This window comes from Martes martes, assembly GCF_963455335.1.
Source record: "Martes martes genome assembly, chromosome: 4".
Classification (NCBI taxonomy): Eukaryota; Metazoa; Chordata; class Mammalia; order Carnivora; family Mustelidae; genus Martes; species Martes martes.
The window spans coordinates 92580160-92601112 of NC_137891.1; the positions used below are offsets into that span (position 1 = coordinate 92580160).

Sequence of the window (20953 nt, forward strand, 5' to 3'; positions counted from 1 at the left end):
TTTTAAGATTTTGTTTATTTATTTGACAGACAGAGATCACAAGTAGGCAGAGAAGCAGGCAGAGAGAGAGGGGGAAGCAGGCTCCCTGCTGAACAGAGAGCCGGATGTGGGGCTCGATCCCAGGACCCCAAGATCATGACCTGAGTCGAAAGCAGAGGCTTTAACCCACTAAGCCACCCAGGTGCCCCTGTGTATAGTATTCTTAAAATTAAAACTTCTTTATGAAAAGTCAAAATATTTTCTATCGTGATAGCTAAATGTTTTCAAATAGGTATCAATATAATCTTAACATAATTTAATAAAAGGACATGATATCTGGGATTCAATTGGAAATATTCCAACAAAGAAAAATAATAATAAAAGTTGGGGGAGGGACGCCTGGGTGGCTCAGTCAGCTGAGTGTCTGACTTCGGCTCAGGTCATGATCTCAGGGTCCTGGGATTGAGTCCCACATCGGGCTCCTTGCTTAGCGGGGAGTCTGCTTCTCCCTCTGCCTGCTCTGCCTGTTCTGCCTGCAGCTTTCCGTGCTTCTGCTCTCTCTCTGACAAATAAATAAATAGAATCTTTAAAATAAATAAATAAATAAATAAAAGTTGGGGGAAATACCTGAAATAAAAATGATACTGAATAAGTGATACGTGGAGGTTCATTACACTCTCTGCACTGTGTATGGCTTATATCTAAAGTTTTCCAAATAAAAAAGTTCAAAATTATTGGTGGTAAGTTTAAAAATATGTAGAATCTTTTTTTTTTTAAGATTTTATTTATTTATTTGAGAGAGAGAGACACACAGCAAGGGGGGGGAATAGCAGGGGGACTGGTAGAAGCAGGCTTCCTGCTGAGTGGGGAGAGCCCCACGAGGGGCTCGATCCCAGGACCCTGGGATCATGACCTGAGCCAAAGGCAGACGCTTAATGACTGAACTACCCAGAGGTCCCAAATATGTAGATACCTTTAACAAAAGAAATTGTTACCTGGTTATTCCTGACTCAGGGCGTGGCACAGGAGATTTACTATTTACTTACATTCTTTTAAATTAGTCACCTTTTTTATCAAACATTATTTTCTCAATTAAAAAACCTATATACACACATATGTATATGTACACATTTGCACACCCATTAGTGTTTTGTTAAGTGTAGAGCACTCTACACTTCCTGAAGAAACTGGTTATGCACCTGATTAGTTGTGGGTCCTTAAGCAAGTTACTTCTGAGCCTCACTAAGAATAACATTTAAATGAGAAAATATACTTGAAAGCACAGTGTCAGGTACAATATAGGTGTTTAAACAACATTTAACACATAGGGAGAACTAGATTTACTATGGCGATATGGCCACGCCCAATGTTTGAGGGGCCATGAGCAAAAGGAGAAAAAGAGTCATATGCTCATACTGTTTTTCTTTTCCACCCAAGAGAGGACACCCCAACAAACTCCATCAAGCTCCACCATCCCCTACAGCTGCCCTTTGACCACTTCTGAGGCCAAAGTGGAGGGGGTGGAGTGGGATAATGTACTTAGTGTTCCTTGTCCCGGGGTGAGGATGTGACTGAAGAGGGGCCCAAGTAGGTCCTTCCAAAACAAAGAGCCCAGGGCAGTGGCCAGGAATAAAACCTGTACTGATTAGAGACCAGGTGTTACACCAAACCACTCAACAGAATAGCAGTCAGAACACATGGATTCATGCCCCAGTTCTTCCAGAAATTTCATGTGACCTCAGGCCATGTCTCTATCTAGCTGTGCCTCAATTTTCTCATATACCCATTTAATAAATATTTGTTGGGCTCCAACTATGGGCCAGGCACGCATCTAGATACTATGAATACATAGAGTATACAAGAGACAACAGGCCTTGCCTGCAGAGACTTACCATTCTGATATGAACAAGCTAAGAAGATATCTGAGGCAAATGTATTCCAGACAAAGGGTCTCCTCTAAATCAAAATTTTCCTGATTAATCTTGCAAGTTGACATGTTCATTAAGCACAAATAAGAAAAGAAATAAGAAATAAGAAAACACAAATAAGAAAAACATAGCATAAGTTAAATTATAATGCAATATTATAAAGAGTGCAAAACATGTCTTTTTTCTTCCTTTTTATTAACCTTTAAAAAAATTTTTTTTCAAAGATTTTATTTATTTACGAGAGAGAGGGGGCAGGAGAGCTAGTGAGAGAGCAAGCACAAGTGGGAGGGGAAGGACAGAGGGAGAAGCAGGCTCCCCACTGAGCAGGGAGCCCAAAGTGGGGCTCTACTCCAGGACCCTGGGATTACAACCTGAGCTGAAGACAGACGCTTAACTGAGCCACCCAGAAGCCCCGTTTTGTTGTTGTTTTTTAATTTTTTTGAGTGTAGTTGACACATAATGTTATATTAGTTTGGGGTACAACATAGCCATTTGATAAATTTAACTATTAAGCTGTGCTCACCACAAGTGTAGCTACCATCTGTTACCATACAACACTATTACAATACCATTGACTATATTCCTTATGCTGTGCCTTTTATTCCTGAGACTTATTCCCTCCATGACTGGAAGCCTGTATCTCCCACTCCCCTTCCCCTATTTTGCCCACCTCCTACCCCCTACTCTTCTGGCAATCACCAGTTTGTTCTCTGTGTACAGGTGTGATTCTGCTTTTTGCTTGTTTATTCATTTAAAACATGCCTTTTAATATCTGTTCTCTAATACACCAGTATGAGCACTCCACAACTGCTGCTCTAATTTTAATCACAAGAATTATCACCATATGCCATACAAAATCCAATCTCTGAATGTGCCATTTTCTTTATATTATCCAGCTTATGTATATTTTATGTGGAAGATAAACTTATATAAAAGATAATGTAATCACAAAGCATTTATCCACATTAATTTTTTAGTAAATATGTTAATATATCAGGCGCTTTATGAAACATCTATTTCAAAAAAGGTTAATAATGAACTTTATTATTTGATAAACATAAAAAAGGAATTCACAGAAAAAGATGAATAAAGTATGTAATAAAGTATGGTCTAAGAATAGCTTATATTTAGGCTAAACTAGCTAATATTGGGTGCAGCTTTTTGACTCTATCAATTCTGGAATGTTTGGGGTCACGGCAGAGCCTCTGGTCAGACGAGGAGGAGTCAAGTGAGAAGAGCTAGAAGATCTTAAAGAAAGAATTCTTCCTGAAACCGTGAGTAGTTAAGTAATAATGGAACTTATATCTTATTCAGTTCCAGTTTGACCTGAAAGAAGTTACACAAGGAGAGTTCCAAACCTCAGATCAGTCGAGCCGTTTCATCCTACACCTTCTCAAGGCTGAAGAGTTGCCCACTTAACATAAAATACTACTTCTAAGGAACTACTTATACTTGTTAGATGTCACAATTAGAAACATCTCAAGGTACAGTGAATTCCTAGATAAAACGCAAAGCAGCCATAATGCAACGTAACCAAGTATTCTCCTGTCCATCTCAGTTCAACACAAGCAAAATAGAAGTGTGCACGGTCCAAGCTTTCTAAGTAGAATAGCATTTTATTGCAGCTACTTCCACTAGATGGCACTAAAGAATGTTTTAGGAAACAGGCTCTTTCAAAAAAAAAGTCTGGATGGGGCAGTCAAAAAAAAAAAAAAAAAAGTGTGGGTGGGGCAGTAGAAGAAAGGTAGTTGAGTAGGCCCGCAGAGGTTACTATTCTAGGGGGGGAGCTAGACACGAAGACATTCTGGGAAAACACATTCCAGGTGCTTAAAGAATATGTGATGAACAAAGGAAGGTCCTGAAGAGCCACGGAAGATGATGATCAAATTGGGAGTTTCAGAAAGATCTCTGACAGGATTATCAAGAATGGACTGGAAACAGAGACACCAGTTAGTAATCTAAACAAAATGTGATAAGGACTTGAACTTGACTTGAAAGCAGGAATAGTGGGGATGGATGGGAAGGAGTCAATTCAGAGATATGGTGTGGATAATAATGATAACAGTAAAAAGAGCCCTCTATATCAAACACGGGCTCTAGAAACACCACCTTCAAATCTCACAACAATCAAGGGAGGACGAAGATTTTTATTAAATAGGGCTGAGGAGCCTGGGAAATACCAACATGTCAGAGCTGGGTGGAAGAAGTCATGCTCTGCAGGGAGAAAGACAAGGAGTCGTCAGAGGGACAAGAAGTGGAAGGAAAAATCAAGAATAGTGTTATGGCAACCAAGGAAAGAGAAAGTTTGGTGGTTGTTTTTTTAAGATCTTATTTATTTGACAGAGAGAGAGAGATCACAAGTAGGCAGAGAGGCAGGCAGGGGTGGGGGGTTGAGCAGACTCCCCACTGAGCAGAGAGCCCTGTGGGGCTCAATCCCAGGATCCTGAGACTGTGACCTGAGCTGAAGGCAGAGGCTTAATCCTCTGAGCCACCCAGGCGCCCCGGGAAGAGAACGTTTTAAGAAGAAATTTGTCAAGGTCACAAGCAGGGGTGACTGGCTGGTTCGGTAGGTAGGGCCACTTGGTGTGACTCTTGATCTCCAGGTTGTGAATTCCAGCCCCCTCTGAGTGTAGAACTTACTTAAAACAAAATAAAACCACAGCAAATTGTTTGATAACAACTGAAAATTTTTGAAGTAAGGAAGCAAGAGGGATGGTGAGTGAGAAAGAGGTGCAGTGGTGAAAGTAAGTCTGACACAGCTGTCTGGTTCACTTTCTATGTACTCACTCTGCCTCTGGTGGGGCTAATTGATCACTCTTCATTCTTCACAGGTCCTCCTGCCTTCCCATCCTTCCTGCCTTTGGTACTTTGTACTATCTTGGGCTACGAGGGTAGGCTGAAACTCTGTAGACACCTTGATGGACACCTTCATCAGTCCCATTCCTCTGATCCTGCGACTTCAGTACTTCCCTATACTATTTGCCAGCTGGGGTCCCCAGAAAGATGAAGCAGTATGTGAGCACGGAACACTGAACTGATTCTGGGACAGGAGAATCCTTAATTAACTAATGCTCTCCTGTGACTTCACTCCATATCACCTATGGTCTGCACAGCCCATAAAACTCTTGGGTGTATGTCATCCTGTTTATTGTCCTTTATTTGCAATCATCATTCCCTGCCTCATCAATAATAAGCCTTTATTACAGAGCTAGTGACCAGGCATTAGGTTCATTGCTAAGCATTTCTCATCTTCATACAGAGACAGTGTGTTTGTGCATGTGTGTATACATACATATATGCACCCATATGTACATATATACATATGTATATACATACATATATGCACCCGTATGTTCATATACATATATACAAACTAAATAAACATGATTAACACTATCACACAAACTGAAAAGAAAAATGTATAGCAAAAGAGCTCCTGGAGCTCAAGTCTGGAGTCCTGAAGTAACAGGGAGTTTCAAAGAGGTAGTGTAAATCAGGCCTGACATCAAAGGAGGGGTCGGTTTAAATAATATAAGTGGAAGGATTCTGCAGACAAAACTGGCAACAAAAGAAGTGTGTTTGGCAATATTTAGGGGACAACTAAAAGGCCAGTTTGGGGATATATTAGGGAATCCACATTTTATCCTGTGGAGATAGGGAGCTACCGAAACTTTTAGAATGAAGCCTGCCTTGTAAGCATGTTTTTCCAATTAATTTGGGCAAAATTGTAAGATTGATTGAAAAAAAAAAAAAAGGGAGGGCCGGGATAATTCAGAGACTACTACAATATCTGAGGTGAGGGTGTAATACTACAGGTAAGGGTCCTATGTCATCTGAAAATTCTATGCAGTGAGATAGATGTTGGCAGTAGGGATGGAAAGAAACTGGCACCTGCCTGGATATGGAAAAAGAGAAGGGAAGCCAGGAGCACTGTAAGGTTTCAAGCTGGAGCGAAGGGGGAAAAATGATATCCTTGAGAGAATAAAATAGGAAAATTCAGAGCGCACAGTTTAGTGAGCAAAAAAGTTCAATGAAGTTTAAGGTAGGTGAGCCTGAAGATGATGGAGACACATTTAGTTGCAGATTTAAAATACTTGTGACCAAAGCTCAGGGGGAAGAAAGTGTGGATCTGGGAATCATCTGAGCAAGAGGGCATGTAGAGAGAAAAGGCAGGGTATAGAGAGGATGAAAGGGAAACAATGAGGAAGGGGAATATGAGAAGCAGCCCAAGAGATCAGAAGGCCAGGAGAGTAGAGCATTTCAGAAGTCAAGAAGGAAGTAAGCCTGAAGGATGAGGAAGTATGTAACAATGGTGACTACTAAAGAGACTGTATATTGAGAAAAGGCCAATGACTTGGTCACTTGTAATCTACAAGAGAAAAGTTTCAATAGAAAAGAGGAGTTGGAAGTTAGTTTGAGGGAGGAAAAAAATGGGTGATGATGATGATGACCAGAGAAAGTGGGACTACCCTTCTGAGAAATATAAGGGTGAGAGTCACAAAAGTCAGTAAGTGGAAATCCAGCTCAGTCAAGGGAGGATTTGCTTCCCCCTTTAGGATTTGATCACAACTCTTGGCAGAACAACATGCTAGTAAAGGAGTGACTGAAAATGTAGGAGCAGGGGCACCTGGGTGGCTCAGTGGGTTAAAGCCTCTGCCTTCGGCTCAGGTCATGATCTCAGGGTCCTGGGATCGAGCCCCGCATTGGGCTTTCTGCTCAGCAGGGAGCCTGCTTCCCCTCTCTCTCTGCCTGCAGCCCTGACTACTTGTGATCTCTGTCAAATAAATAAATAAAATCTTAAAAAAAAAAAAAGAAAGAAAGAAAATGTAGGAGCAGCAAGGTTTTGAAGAGCCAGGAGAGGCTGGAATAAAGAGTTGAGGAACAGAAGAAAGGCAGACAGGATGGGTATGGGAGGAGGTGTAACAAATCATAGATTTGGTGGGGGGGGGAGAGGGAGAGCCCCAACAGCCAGACTTGATCTCACAACCCTGAGATCATGACCTCAGCCAAAATCAAGAGTCAGATGCTTAACCCACTGAGCCACCCAGGCACCCTGATAAACCATAGATTTTTAAGTAGAAAGTGAGGGAGTTCTCCAGATAGCCTTGCTTTTCTCACTCCATTAAAGGCAGTTACCTGCTGAGTATATAAGTGATTAGATGCTCAAGAAGAAAGGAAAGGGAGGTCAAGGTCGAATCTTAAACATGGCATCCCAAGACAGGAGTTCAAGTCTCAGAGGTGTTACCTTGGGCTGCCCACCAGACCTCTCTGAGACTCCATTTCCTCACAGAGTTGTTAAAAGATTAAGTGAAATAATGCACGTGTAAATTCTAAAGCACTTCGTAAACAAGAGAAGCTTGCAATATCTACCATGGGAAATGTGACAGAGCATGAATAAGAGATGAAGCCAAGCATCACCCAGCATCAGGTGAAGCTGAGAGCAAGAATATATAGCAAATGCAAGTCTGCACAGTTTTTGTGACTTACTCTGGCACACCCGAGTGTAGAAAGCAGATTCTGAGTCGGAGTAGGTGAGGAAAAGGAGGAGGAGGAGAAGCTGAAGAAACCTAGGTAAGGAGTATTTTAAAACCTTGGTAGGCATATTTATTTTTGGAAATCACATGTAATTTTTATATAAAAGTGGCATTTGGGGGCACCTGGGGGCTCAGTCAGTTGGGCGGCCAACTCCATGACTTCGCTGGGGTTGTGATCTTGGGGTCCTGGGTTAGAGCCCTACACTGGGCTCTGCGCTTGTTGGGGAGTCAACTTAAGGATTCTCTCTCTCTCTCCCTCTGCCCCTTGCCCCTCAAGCTTGCCGGTGCATGCTTGCACACACGAGCGCACGCGCGCTCTCTCTCTCTCTCATAAATAAATGAATCTTAAAAATAAATTTTAGGGGCATCTGGGTGGCTCAGTCAGTTAGGCGTCTGCCTTCAGCTCAGGTCATGATCCCAGGGTCCGGGGATAGAGCCCCATATGGGCTCCCTGCTCGGCAGGGAGCCTGCTTCTCCCTCTCCAGCTCCCCTGTGCTTGTGTTGCCTCTCTCCCTATCTCTCTGTCATAAATAAATAAAGTCTTTAAAAAATTAAAAAATAATAAATTTTTAAAAGTGGCATTTGACTTCATTGACATGTTGCATTTTGGAAATGGCCAAACATTTCAATTCCTAGAAGTTTTTATAGCTTTCATGTTTTAGAGTCATGTTTTACTTTGTTTTGTGTTTCGGAATTCCCTGTATTTGTAAGCTTAGGCTCCAGGCCCTGGGCCTCTGGCATGAGATGAGTAATGGAGACCCATGGGGTCCAATCAAGGAAGGAAGGTGACAAAACCAGCAGTGAGAGAATCAGGCATACTAGATAGGCTGAAGCAACCAGAAATCATAGGAACAGTGGAGGATAAGGAGCTAGAGTGTTACCATTTCTGGAAATTGAGGAGTTACGGGTCGCGGATCCCAGGTGTGGCCAAGCCCCCACAGGGCCTAACGAGGAGACTCCTGGTACGGACACTTAGAGAAGGAGACAAAGAAACTGTCAAGGCTGCCTGACGCGTTCATCTTCGCCATCAGTCTGTGAGCCCACAAAGGGTTCATCCCTCCTCGACATCCGCCACTCTCCCACGGTGACCAGTCACGGGCCCTCCGCCATGATCAAAACGGCAGGACAAACGTGCTCCGTTTCTGGTATACAGAACTGTAGCATTCTGGGGGACAAACCCTTATGCCCTCAGATCTTCCGCGCCCCTGGCCCCGAAGGGAAACACGGCTTCTCCAGCCCCAGCCACCGGGGAGCCGAGCTCCCCAACCGCCACCCCTCGGTTCAACGGTCAACCAGACGGGGCCCCAGAACCAGGGCCTCATGGCCCTTAGCCCCGGGAAACGAAGCTCTTGTAGCCGGCACTCTAGGCCTAAGGGATTCCTGAACTAAAATAAGCTGGGTAGGCCCCGAGGGGAGCTCCGGGCTCACACCCGCTGAGCAGAAACTTCGGTAGTCACGTCCGAAGCCTCCGGCACTAAGAAGACGCCTGGTCCTACAACTCCCGGCAAGCTGTGCGCTGAGCTCGGGGCGCCAGCCACCAATGGGAAAGCCCAGGCTGGTTCGTGGGCCCAATCCGAAGGCGCGAAGGAGGTCGTCCCCGGGGCTTATCAGCGCGGATTTTTAAGGGGTCCTCTGGCCTCTCTGGTCGCTACAGCGATAGAGAGATAGTCCCCGTAAAAGGGTGACGCTGGCTATACTATGCCGCTCAGTCCCAGCCCCGCTCTTTTCCTCCCCTCCGCCCGAGCCCTCAACCTTCCGACCCGGGGCCCTCCGCCCTCAGTTTGGTCCCTCCCCTCCCGGTCGCAGTGGACGGGCGAAGATGTGGAATTTCCAAGCCCTATTGGATGCTGGTGGTGTCACTCTGGTGGGGGGCGGGGCCCCCAGCGGCGAGGGCCGCCCTTCTCGGACGGTGATTGGACTTCCCTGTGTAGACCCGGACTGGGATTGGTGCGAAGAGGCCAGAGCCTCCGGGCACCTTGGGCCGCGGTGTTGGGGAGGCGGCGGCCACCGAGAAGCCGGCGGGATTCGCAGCTCCCTTGCGCGCCGTGTGCGGTCCGCGCAGGGCCGGGTTGAGGGAAGGAGAAGGAGCCCCCCCCCCCACCTCATCACGCAGGGGCGGGGGTGGCTCTTGTCGCGTGTCGGGCACGGGGCCAGTAGGGCGGGCGGCGGGAGGGGGGTGGTAGTGGAGGGAGTGAGAGGCGCGGAGGTCCGGGAGTTGGCGGCGGCTAGACCAGCTCAAGACGTAGACCTGGAAGCGCTTCCGGGAAGGAGGACTTGGGGGGCACAGGAGGGCGTGGGCGCGTCTGGTATGGGATGCCATGGAAAGGAGGGGGCCCTCCTAAGTAGATCTGCGTGTGGCTCCTTTGACGACTCCTCTTCTACCATTTTGCCCTTTGAATTGCCGAAGAGAGAGTCCCCATGGTCTCTGCTCAAATTCTGGGAACTTTCTCTTTGGGTGGGCTTAATCACCTACTACTTCATTATAGCGCTCTCCACCGCCTTTTCTGATACTGGGCACAAACGTGGGGATTATGTCAGAAAAGAGGAAGCCGCTGCTGGGTTTCGTGGGCAAACTCCCCAGGGGGACCGCATTGGGGAACTCAGGCAAGACTCACTGCCCTTTGTGCATGGGGCTTTTCAAAGCCCCCAGGCTCTTGCCTTGTTTGCACACAGTTTGCACCACGTGTCTGGAGCAGCTGGAACCCTTCTCAGTAGTGGACCTCAGAGGGGGAGACTCTGACACAAGCTCTGAGGGGTCAATATTCCAGGAACTCAAGCCACCCAGTCTGCAGCCACAGATCGGCATCCTCTGTCCGGTGTGTGATGCTCAGGTGGACCTGCCCATGGGTGGAGTGAAGGCTTTAACCATAGATCACCTGGCCATGAATGATGTGATGCTGGAGAGTCTTCATGGGGAAGGCCAGGGCCTGGTGTGTGACCTGTGCAGCGACAGAGAGGTGGAGAAGAGATGTCAGACCTGCAAAGCCAATCTCTGCCACTTCTGCTGCCAGGCTCATAGGTAAAGATACCCCTCCCCCCCCAGGTGTGGCTTAAGAGCAGAATACAAAGAGGTATCAAGCTAGAAACCCCCTGGTGAGCAGATGGGACAGAAAGCTCTCTCGAATGCCTTGTAAGGTCAAAGAGCAGTATATGCTGTCATAAATACTCTGGAATGGTAGAACTCCTGCAGTCTTACATAATACATCTCGGAATAATAGAAGCAACAGTTTGCATAATCCTTTTCAGTTTGCAAAGCACAGTCGCAGTTTCCTTGGATCATCAATCGTTTGTATGGTGAATAATTGTAGTGGGTGCTGGATAAACAGAAGAATGCACAGCGCCTGGCCTCAATCGCATTTGATGCCTTGTAACTCTTATAGAAAAGCAGGCGCTGTTTTCACTCCCATTTATTATTTGGGGAAACTGAAGCTCAGCAAAATGTGATTTGCCAAGGCCCCACAGCCAGTAAGTAGCATATAACAGAATCCAGTTTTTAAATCCAGGTCTTCTGACCACATTCTGTGCTCTTTCTAGTAATCCATGCTGCCTGCCCAGTATAAGGGCTATTTGGCGGTGCCCCATCACAGCCTTGCCTTGGACCCTAGAGTGACTCTGGAGCTTGGTGAGGTGGGCTGTTGATAGGTGCTTGTTGGGGTGCAGATTTTTGTCTTTCATGGCATTTGGTGAACAGCTGGTCACATGAATCACTCTTTGTCCCTTCTCCACCCCCACCCCCATTCCAGGACATCAGATTATAAAATAGCCAAGATTTTAGGATTATCTTAAAATAGTTTTTAAATTCTGCCTTCCATTTGTTTTCTGGTCTCACCAACAGAACAAGTTAGTAATCTTCAGTCTTTCTATTTTTAACTTGTAATTATGACTGCCTTGCTACCAGCTAAACGGCTGACCCTGTTTTCTCCACAGCCGCTCTTCTGGTGCCAGAATAGTCATGCGAGCTCCGAGTTGCTATCATGCTACTGGGGCATCTCCCAACAGTCATCGGGTTTCCTGGGGATTTCCCTGAATCTCTAGAGGGTCACCGGAAAGGGGAATTAAAAGAGAGCTGTGACTACTGACCATTGATTTCAGTCTTTCTAATAATGTCAGTGACTTGGGGAAAATTCTAGCTTACTGCTTTGGGTGATGCAGACACTGGTCAAAAGAAATACTTTACCAAAATCTCAAATGAAAGTGGAGGGACTCTCTGTCGGGGCCAGCTGGACACTTTTAATTGCTGGGGCTTATTGCTGTGCCATATGGCAGAGTTTCTGTCTCTTGGTGCTGGGTTCCCACCATGCTCTCACCTCTAGCTTACTGAAGGAGTAGGCCATGGCTCTTGTCTCAGCTTGCCAAACTAATGCTTCAGTGAAAGTTCCAGGCCCTAGGCTTTAGTGTTGCAACCTTTGGCAAAGTCCCATCCCAGGCCAGAGAGCCGTAGTCTACTATCATTTTATTCAACATAATAGCCTTTTTCAAATAGGTGTTATTATTTCCTCCTCGCACAGATGAGGAGGAACTGGAATCAGAGGATTGCATAGTTAAGTAAGAGGTCAGAGCAAGGGACTGAACTCTAATCTGTTTGATTTCCAAGCCATGCTCTGAAAAGTGCCAGACTTGCCCAGCCGAACTGGCCCCTAATTGCCTGTTCCTGACTCTGTCTCTAGACGGCAGAAGAAAACAACTTACCATACGATGGTGGACCTAAAAGACTTGAAAGGCTACAGCAGGATCGGAAAGCCCATTCTGTGTCCTTCGCACCCCGCAGAGGAGCTGAGGCTGTTCTGTGAGCTCTGCGACCGGCCCGTGTGTCGGGATTGCGTGGTGGGGGAGCACCGGGAGCACCCCTACGACTTCACAAGCAATGTTATCCACAAGCATGGGGACTCGGTGCGGGAGCTCCTCAAAGGCACCCAGCCCCACGTGGAGGCGCTGGAGGAAGCCCTCCTACAGATCAAAGGGGTGAACACTGCCCTCCAGGAACGGGTGGAGGCCGTGGCTGCCGACGTGCGAACGTTCTCTGAAGGCTACATCAAGGCCATCGAGGAGCACCGGGACAAGCTGCTGAAGCAGCTGGAAGATATACGGGTCCAGAAGGAGAACTCCCTGCAGCTGCAGAAAGCCCAGCTAGAGCAGCTGCTGGCAGACATGCGGACCGGCGTGGAGTTCACGGAGCACCTGCTGACCAGTGGCTCGGACTTGGAGATCCTCATCACCAAGGGGGTGGTAGTAGAACGGCTCACAAAGCTGAACAAAGTCGAATACAGTGTCCATCCTGGAGTAAACGATAAGATATGCTTCTCTCCTCAGCAGAAAGCAGGCCGGTGCCGTGGCTATGAAGTTTATGGGGCCATCAATACCAAAGAGGTCGATCCAAGCAAATGTGTCCTTCAAGGAGAAGGTAGGAAGGCATTTCCCGCTGGCCTGGAGAGGGCGGTGGGCAAGGACATGGTGTTTAAGGAGGTGTGGCTTTTTCAGCTGTGGCCCTCATCCAGCTAGGAAGAGCTTCCTACCAGCCAGTTTACCGAGGGCGAGAGCCATAGTGATTGAAAGGACAGTGACCCCTTCCTTGCCCTTTCTTTCTGTTTCGTTCTGGCCAGGGTACAGTTAGTATCCCATACAGCAGTGAGGCATGACCCTTTTCCAGTTGAGCGAAGCAGTTACTAGCAAGGACCTCCAGGAACATGCTGTTTCTATCAGATGGTAGAACAGAGACAGTGCCCAAAGACGGTGACAGGATAGGCCGGGGTAAAGTCCTGCCTGCCTGCAGAGGAACATGGCAGGGCCGCAGGGGGCTTGGATCATTCCGATGAGAGTTTCAGAGGAGTGAGGAAGACAAGGTTGGAGCATACTTTCATCTGTGCCCTTCTTGGTTTATGTAAGCCACATCTTGACATTTGAAAGATTATGGTAGGCATTTCATTTGGTAGGGTGAGAAACAATTTCCTTTGACTCTCCTGTCCCTAAAGGACCCTTCTATTCTTAAAAGCAGTTATTCAAACACAGATATGTCGGAGATCGGTCCTGATGGGCAGACTGGACCATGGATGCAGCCTGACTCTGGCACTGGAATTCTTAACCTTTTTGGAGGTCTTATGTCCCTTCGAGAATGATCTCTTCCCAAGAAACATCCACTAATTTGGGCACCCCACTTCAGGAGATTCTCTGACCTCTCATAAGCCTCTGCAGAGACCACATGGTAGTTCATGAACCCCTTGTTAAGAAACCCTGTTGCAACTGCTGGGCCGGAAGCTGCACCTAGTGACTATTTCCCCAGCAGCTTGGCCCAAGTGCTGAAGAGTCCAAGCTGATCAGCTGTACCCCCCACCAATTCAAGCACGATCTGCAGCTCAGATGGGATAGCTTTGGGCTTACGAGCTTCCCTCAGAGGGTCTAGAGGTTTTCTGCTCTGACTACAGAGGTCCATCCCAAGTCTTTTCAAAGCTCCCTTAGGGCTGCAGTTAAGGTTCAGGATCCTGGGTGATTCAAGAGCAGCAACTGGCTGAGAGACAACCAGGCTTGCCAGGAGGGACTCCTAAGAGGTATGCTCTGGGAGCCGGAGCGGGAAGGGAAAAGAAAGGGAGCAGGATGATTACGATAAACAGGAAGCACGACCTTTTGTTCTAAAGAGAAGAAGGAAGATGGTGTCTGATCTGCAGAGGCAGTCACCCCGTCTGGCCTTTCAGGTGAGGACTGAGTGTTTGATCTTCCGCAGATCTCCACCGAGCCCGGGAGAAACAGACAGCCTCTTTCACTCTGCTGTGTAAGGATGCAGCTGGAGAGAGCATGGGGCGGGGAGGAGACAGCGTGCAAGTCGCGGTCATCCCTAAAGATAAGAAAGACAGGTGTGTATTACACAGCCAGGTGTCAAGGGTAATAAGCAGTGACGAAACTGGACACTTGAGGCCCCTTTGTAGTTGGGGAGGTGTGCCTGCAGTAGTTACATCCAACTTTCCCCTCCGTGCCCCCAGATGCTATTAAAATATGTGATATGACCAGTTGGAACAGATGTGTTTTCTTGTGTGGGTTTTATGCTAATACTCCACTCTCTCCCAAAAGTCTGCTCCCTGAAAAATACTCTTATGTTGGACCCAACGGGCCCTTTCTCAAAATTCAGCCCCACTCTGCTACTCCGTTGGGCTGGGAGTATATTCGTGTGTCTCCTGGAATCAGAGGAGGGAGGAGAGCGGGAGGGTATAGCAAGTCCATTAAAGAGAACACAGTGGCGATTTCATGGAATTCCTCTGTACATCAGATTAAAGCAGTATTTATATTGCTTCCTTCCTGTTGTGAAACTAGTTTCTGAGACCAGTGGAAGGGATGTCCTGCTTGGGGGACATTTCAGATGAATGTGGGGCAGAATGGTGTAGGGCTCACACCTCAAGTGGCGGGCAGCTGCAGCAGGCCTGTGAGAGTGACTGGTTTTTTGAACCCCATCTGCATTCAGTCCGGTCAGAGCGCTGGTGCGAGATAACAAGGACGGGACGTACTATGTCTCCTATACCCCCAAGGAGCCGGGTGTCTATACCGTGGTGGTCTGCATCAAGGAGCAGCATGTGCAGGTGAGTAGGACCTGTGCCTGGCCCTGGCCTCCCTTCTCCCTGCTTCCTCTGGCTTCTACCATCTCAGGTTGTGGAGACATGACTTGGGGGGATCAGCTCTGTGGAAGAATTGCATGGGATCCTCTTTCTTCCTTCTCTTCACTAGAGAAATGACCCAGATTTTGCTGGTGACGGTAAGAACTCTGTGCCTATTCCTCCTCCTGGCTGTTGGGCTTGTATTTTATCATTCTTCCCGTTGGAAAATTCTTAATTTGGAAAAGATACCGTCATCCCAGGAGGCATTCTGCCAGGGGACAAGCATACACATTCAAGTAATAGCCTTTAGCTCAGGATTGTTCAGACTGTAACCAGACAGACTGGAACGTACTGGAACACAACTGGGGAGAGTTATGCCCTCTCCCCTCAGCTGACCAGTTGTCTCTCTGCCTGACCATCTACCCTTGTAACTCTTTCGCCTATTTCCGTATGTTCTCAGCTCTTACCAGGGTTACTGTACCACCTCCTTGGACAAGGATGACACTTTCTGATCTAGAGATTGTGAATTTTTAAAAATTGGGCCATACTCAGCAGGTCCAACAGAATCGCTAGTACTCATAGGTTTTCCCCAACCAGAAAGCAGCATTGACAGGGACGATGAAACACCATAGTGTCATGACGTGTTGGGCTTGTGGTGTGTGCAGGAAGGGAGGGGAAGACTCCTGTTCAGCAGCCACTTGCTGCCCGTCTAACTACATTGGCCGGAGTGGCCAAATGCCTCTGCCTACATTCTTGGGCCTTTGTTCCAGGCTGTTGAGGCCTAGGGATCATCATGCAGTTGGGCTAAGGAACAAACGTGCTGAGGTACACAGTCCCTATAGAGCAAAACCAGAACTGGAACCCATTTTCTTGAACTCCAAGGTGTTTTTAAAATGGATCGTAAATTCTTGAAAGGAGGAGAGATGGAACACTTGAAAGGCTTCTAAGGTACCAGATTCTGTGTTTTGTGCTTCTGCAGACAGCATGCTTCTCAGTCAGGGAAAGGCCTATGAGCTACCTTATTAGCTACTGATTGTCTAACACAGGACAGAAAGTGGAGAATGGAAGTTGTCCTGAAAGGAGAGGGGCAGGTGGGAGAGTTTCGAGTTTGAGGATTATTAAGCACACGCTCTTCACCTTTCTGCCTGTATCCTCACAGACTGAGACTAGATGGATGGGGAAACAAATGTCCAGGGTGGAGGGGAGGGAGGAAGGGAGCGAGGCTCAGTGTGTGAGAGGAGGAGGTGTGTGACAAGGAGTTGGAGAAAGGATCATGGGACGGCCTAGCCTTGTGGTTGTGGCACTCTACTAACGAGCCCCAAGACCCCCCCAGAATGGAGAAGATGGGGACACCAGTGACACAAAACACAGCTTTTTAAAAAATTTATAAATTATATTTATTTATATGGGCTTATTCATGTATCAGGCGGGCTCCATGCTAGAGGGGCCGCACAGAGCCCTTGACTCTCATGCATTTGTACGTGGTGTCACACAGCCAGTCACTGTCCCCTCATCCATTTCCCTCCTGCTGTCCTCAACTCTCCAGGGCCAGGCCCTGTGACTGACACTGCGTTTAAGCAAATGGGATGCTCAGCACATCCCTGTTGACTCATAACGTGCTGTTCTTTGCTCTTGGCCTCAACTTTGAAGGGCTCACCATTCACCGTGACCGTGAGGAAAAGGCATCGTCCACACCCGGGCGTGTTTCACTGCTGCACGTTCTGCTCCAGCGGAGGCCAGAAGACGGCTCGCTGTGCCTGTGGAGGCACCATGCCAGGTGAGGAGGAACACTCGAAAATCTCCCGGCAGTGCGGGGTCAACTACCACACAGCCACTGGGTTTAGGAGACTCAGACTTAGGCTCTCTTGCTAGGAATATAATCCGTGCATATCAATATACTACAGTTCTAAAAGTTCGCTTAAAGCTTCTCTGTTCTGAAAAGTGAAATAATAAGGTCCAAAGTTCTGAGTTCTTGCAGTTCTGATCTAGTTCACCCGTCTTATGAGCCCTGTGCTTCTCCCTGGGATGTTCAATTTCCGTCTGTACCCTTTCCAACAGTCCGGCAGTGTAAAAAAAAATCTAAAGCCACTCTGCTTAGAAATGCCAAGCAAGTCAAGGATGGGGAAGTGGGTGATTACATCAGTTGACCAGGTCTGGCTCTTTTCTTAGGGGAAGGAGGGTTGACTCAGGCAAGAGACCTTTTTTTTTTTTTTAATTTATTTTTATGATTTTGTTTATTTATTTGACAGACACAGTGAGAGAGGGAACACAAGCAGGGGGAGTGGGAGAGGGAGAAGCAAGCTTCCCGCTGAGCTGGGAGCCCAACTTGAGGTTCGATCCCAGGACCCTGAGATCATGACCTGAGCTGAAGGCAGACGCTTAATGACTGAGCCACCCAGGCGCCCCTCTAATTTTTTGTGTAGCCCAACACAGGGCTTGAACTCAGGACCCTGAGATCAAGACCTGAGCTAAGATCGAGAGTCGGATGCTTAACCGACTGAACCACCCAGGCGCCCCCCTAATTATTTTTTAAATAGTATCCTATTGTGTCCTTACTCTCGTGGTGGGCCTTAAGATAGGCTCATGCATCCTTTTGCGTAAACACTTTAGGAACTATCTTCTTTATTACAGCCACTCTTCCCGTGTCTTTTATTTCAATTACTTTACAGTTAAAACCTAAACCGGTTCATCTCGAGTTAGCAGAATGTTAAAACTACGCTCTCAGAACTTCAGTAAACCTTAATTGATGCGCTGTCTTCAGTCCTCAGGAGGAGTCCTAGACAGGCGCCAGACAGTTTGTTTCTCTTGCCGGGTTTTTATTACATGTTTTCACATCCATGAGTCCACGTTAAGTTTCCACGGAAAACTGCTGGACTTTACTCTTAATGGATGTCTTCTGTCTCTTCTTGGTACCACACAGGTGGGTACCTAGGCTGCGGCCACGGACACAAAGGCCACCCAGGGCGCCCGCACTGGTCATGCTGTGGGAAGTTTGCCGAGAAGTCAGAATGCACGTGGATGGGTGGGCAGAACGCACCAAGGAGTCTACTCAGGACCGTGGCACTCTGACACCTTCCTGGGCACGTGGTCGACCCATTAGCTGCCGTCAGCACAACTTCCAGTTACCAGAGGACCCCAGACCTTGATTAATTCTGAAGAAACGGATAGAATTAAAAACAAAGTGCCTTATCTTACACTCTCGAGTTCCAGTCCTTTCTTGTGAGTCACTTGCTGATGGTATGTACGGACGGTTGAGCACCAGAGACCATGCTTCTCTCTTCGTGATAGTTGGCAGTGTTCATTCTACACCGAGGCCCCCTTCTCTCACACAGGAATGGAGCAGTCTACGCCGTTGGAATTTTGCAATCATGCGGGGAGTCTAGTTCCTAACTTTTGGATATGTAACTCGTTTATTTCTCCCAGAGCCACATGTTTGCTGTTTCCCTCAAAGAATTAAGACTGCCTTTCATCGTATCTACTTTTTCCTAGCACACTTTAAATGGTTTATTTATAATGGGACCTTGCCATTGGGGTGGAGGTCCCCGGCTTCACCCCAGGCCACGTTCATCTCATACTCGTCAGGCTAGGTTAGTATTTAATCAAGGGCAAACAAGCAGAAAGGAAATAAAGGGAAACAGTGTGAAATATCACCTCAGAAATTGGTTACGGTTCTACTCTTGCCGGGCAATCTAGCTACTTTCATCCTCCTCACATCTCCCAACCTGCTGTTATTTACAGAGGAGTCTTTACTCTGGTCTGTAAAGCTAGGAAGTTTGGTCGAAGCTCCGAGTCCTAGAGTGAGCCTGCCTAGCTGTTAGAAGCTGCAGAGAACTCTGGGAAGAGGAAGCACGCAGCGCTGGTGCCTCAGGCCTGCCAGCAGCTTCACTGTATGTACTTGGTGTGATCTTCTGGGACTCTGGATTTCAGTATGTATTAGATATAATTACTGAAATCTGCATTTCAGGAGCCATTAAAAAGCAGGTGACTCATTTGAGCAGTGCATTGGGTCAGGCAAAGGAAGTGAAGCAAGCAGATGAAACACACGGACTGTCAGTCATCGCGGGATACATTTATTTCCTCCTTAGGGCTGAGAGAGAGCTACATCACAGCTGTAATCCTGAGATAGTCACTGTATTCCCACCATTGCCCAGGAAGATTCTCTTCGGTGCTCTCTAACCCAAATCTGATCTTCCCACAAGACCATGATGGCCCTGTGACCCTCTCAAAGTGTTAGCTACTTGCTTTTCCTTGCTTCTTATTACTGCTGGGCCCCACATCAGGAGGGTGTCCTGTGAGCTGATCATTGCTGCTTTAGGATCAGTGCTGCTTAGCCAGGAGGGATCTTTCCCCACAAGGGATATTTAGTCAAGTCTTAGAGGCATTTTTCCTTGTCTAGCTGGAGGCTGGTGCCGCTAGCATCTGTTGTGTAGAAGTCTGGAACGCTGCTCAGCTCAAGGCAGCCTTCGCAGCAAGGAATGACCCAGTCCAAAAGGTTCACCGTGCCTCTGTTGAGAAGCTCTGTTCCAGACCATTACCTCTCTTTTTTCAAAAAATGGCCAGCCTTGAGCCTCATGCCTTTCTACAACTTGCTGCCCCTCCGTGGTCCCCCTCATTCCTTGACGATTTTAGCTTGAGCCTGCTGCCACGGCAGAACCGTGCCTCATAGTCTCAGATTAATTCAATATTCACATAGGCTTCTTAATTCCATGTTCCCTTTCCCCTACCTTGGCCATACAGTCAGTCATCCCCTCCACCTGGCTGGGTTCCAACTGCACCCTCCGCATCGATTCCATTTCAAGCATCCCATGACCACAAGCTCCCCCATCTTTACGGCTCACCCACGAGAATAACCCGACCCTCTTCTGGAACACACAATGCAGTGATTCCACCACCTTCTCATGGTTCCCCTCACGCCTGCATGTGCTTTCCTTCATTCTCTCTCAGATTCTACAGACCCAGCATCATAATCACTCTCTTGCATGTGGTCTCCCTATCATTTTTGGTAAAACCCCCGGTTGGATCCAACACTCTATCTAACCCGACTGGATGATCCTGGAGAAAAACACAAGAGCACGAGGACTTAGCCTCGCTTTAAATCTACAGCCACAAATTTCAGTGGGCACCTAGTTGTCTGACAACATCTCCCTTGTCAGTCGGCTCCCCCGCTCTGCTAGACAATTAGTTCATACTTCCCTCACAAACTCTACTTTCTACCCCACTTCTCCTCCCCACTTATGACCTTGCCTCCTATTTCACCAAGAAAATAAAAGGATTCAGAAGAGAATTCTCCTACCTTCCCACCACATCTACAAATCTGCCTATATCCTTATCAAAAGCAAAACTCTGGGGCGCCTGGGTGGCTCAGTGGGTTAAGGGTCTGCCTTCGGCTCAGGTCATGATCCCGGGGTCCTGGGATTGAGTCCCTCGTCGGGCTCCCTGCTCAGCGGGGAATCTGCTTCTCCCTCTGCCTGTGCACACACGTTCTCTCTTTCTCTCTCTCAAATAAATAAAATCCCCCAAAACAAAACAATGAGACAAAAACCAAACCTCTATACTTGTATGCTAGACTGCATTGCATCTCCACAACCCAGGAACATTGTTCTAGGAATTCCCTCAGGAACATGCTACAGTATTTCCCCCTCTTAAAAAAACAGATTGCCCTTGATTTTTGTACTAGTCTGCTAGGGCTGCCATGACCAAACACCACAGACTATGGGGCTTCAACCACAGAAATTGATTTCTCTCAGTTCTAGAGGCTGGAAGCCCAAGATGAATGTTTCTCTTGAGGCCTCTTTCTCGGCTTACAGGCGGCTGCTGCCTCCTGTGCCCTCATATGGCCTTTCCTTCGTGCAGACACTTCCCTGGTAGCTCTTCTCATAAGGACACCAGTCCTACTGAGTTAAGGCCCACACGCATGACCTCATTTGACCTCAGT

At 47.4% G+C, this 20953-nt stretch overlaps 1 protein-coding gene across 1 annotated transcript; it reads left to right on the forward strand.

Moving 5' to 3' along the window:
• The first annotated feature begins 9410 nt into the window (after positions 1-9410).
• Positions 9411-18672, forward strand: TRIM45 (tripartite motif containing 45). The gene is made up of 6 exons (XM_080801165.1): positions 9411-10460; positions 12109-12842; positions 14157-14286; positions 14889-15003; positions 16669-16795; positions 17939-18672. Exons 1-6 carry the CDS (start codon positions 9973-9975, stop codon positions 18085-18087), a joined length of 1743 nt encoding a protein of 580 aa, XP_080657291.1. The 5' UTR covers positions 9411-9972; the 3' UTR covers positions 18088-18672.
• Positions 18673-20953: the final 2281 nt, after the last annotated feature.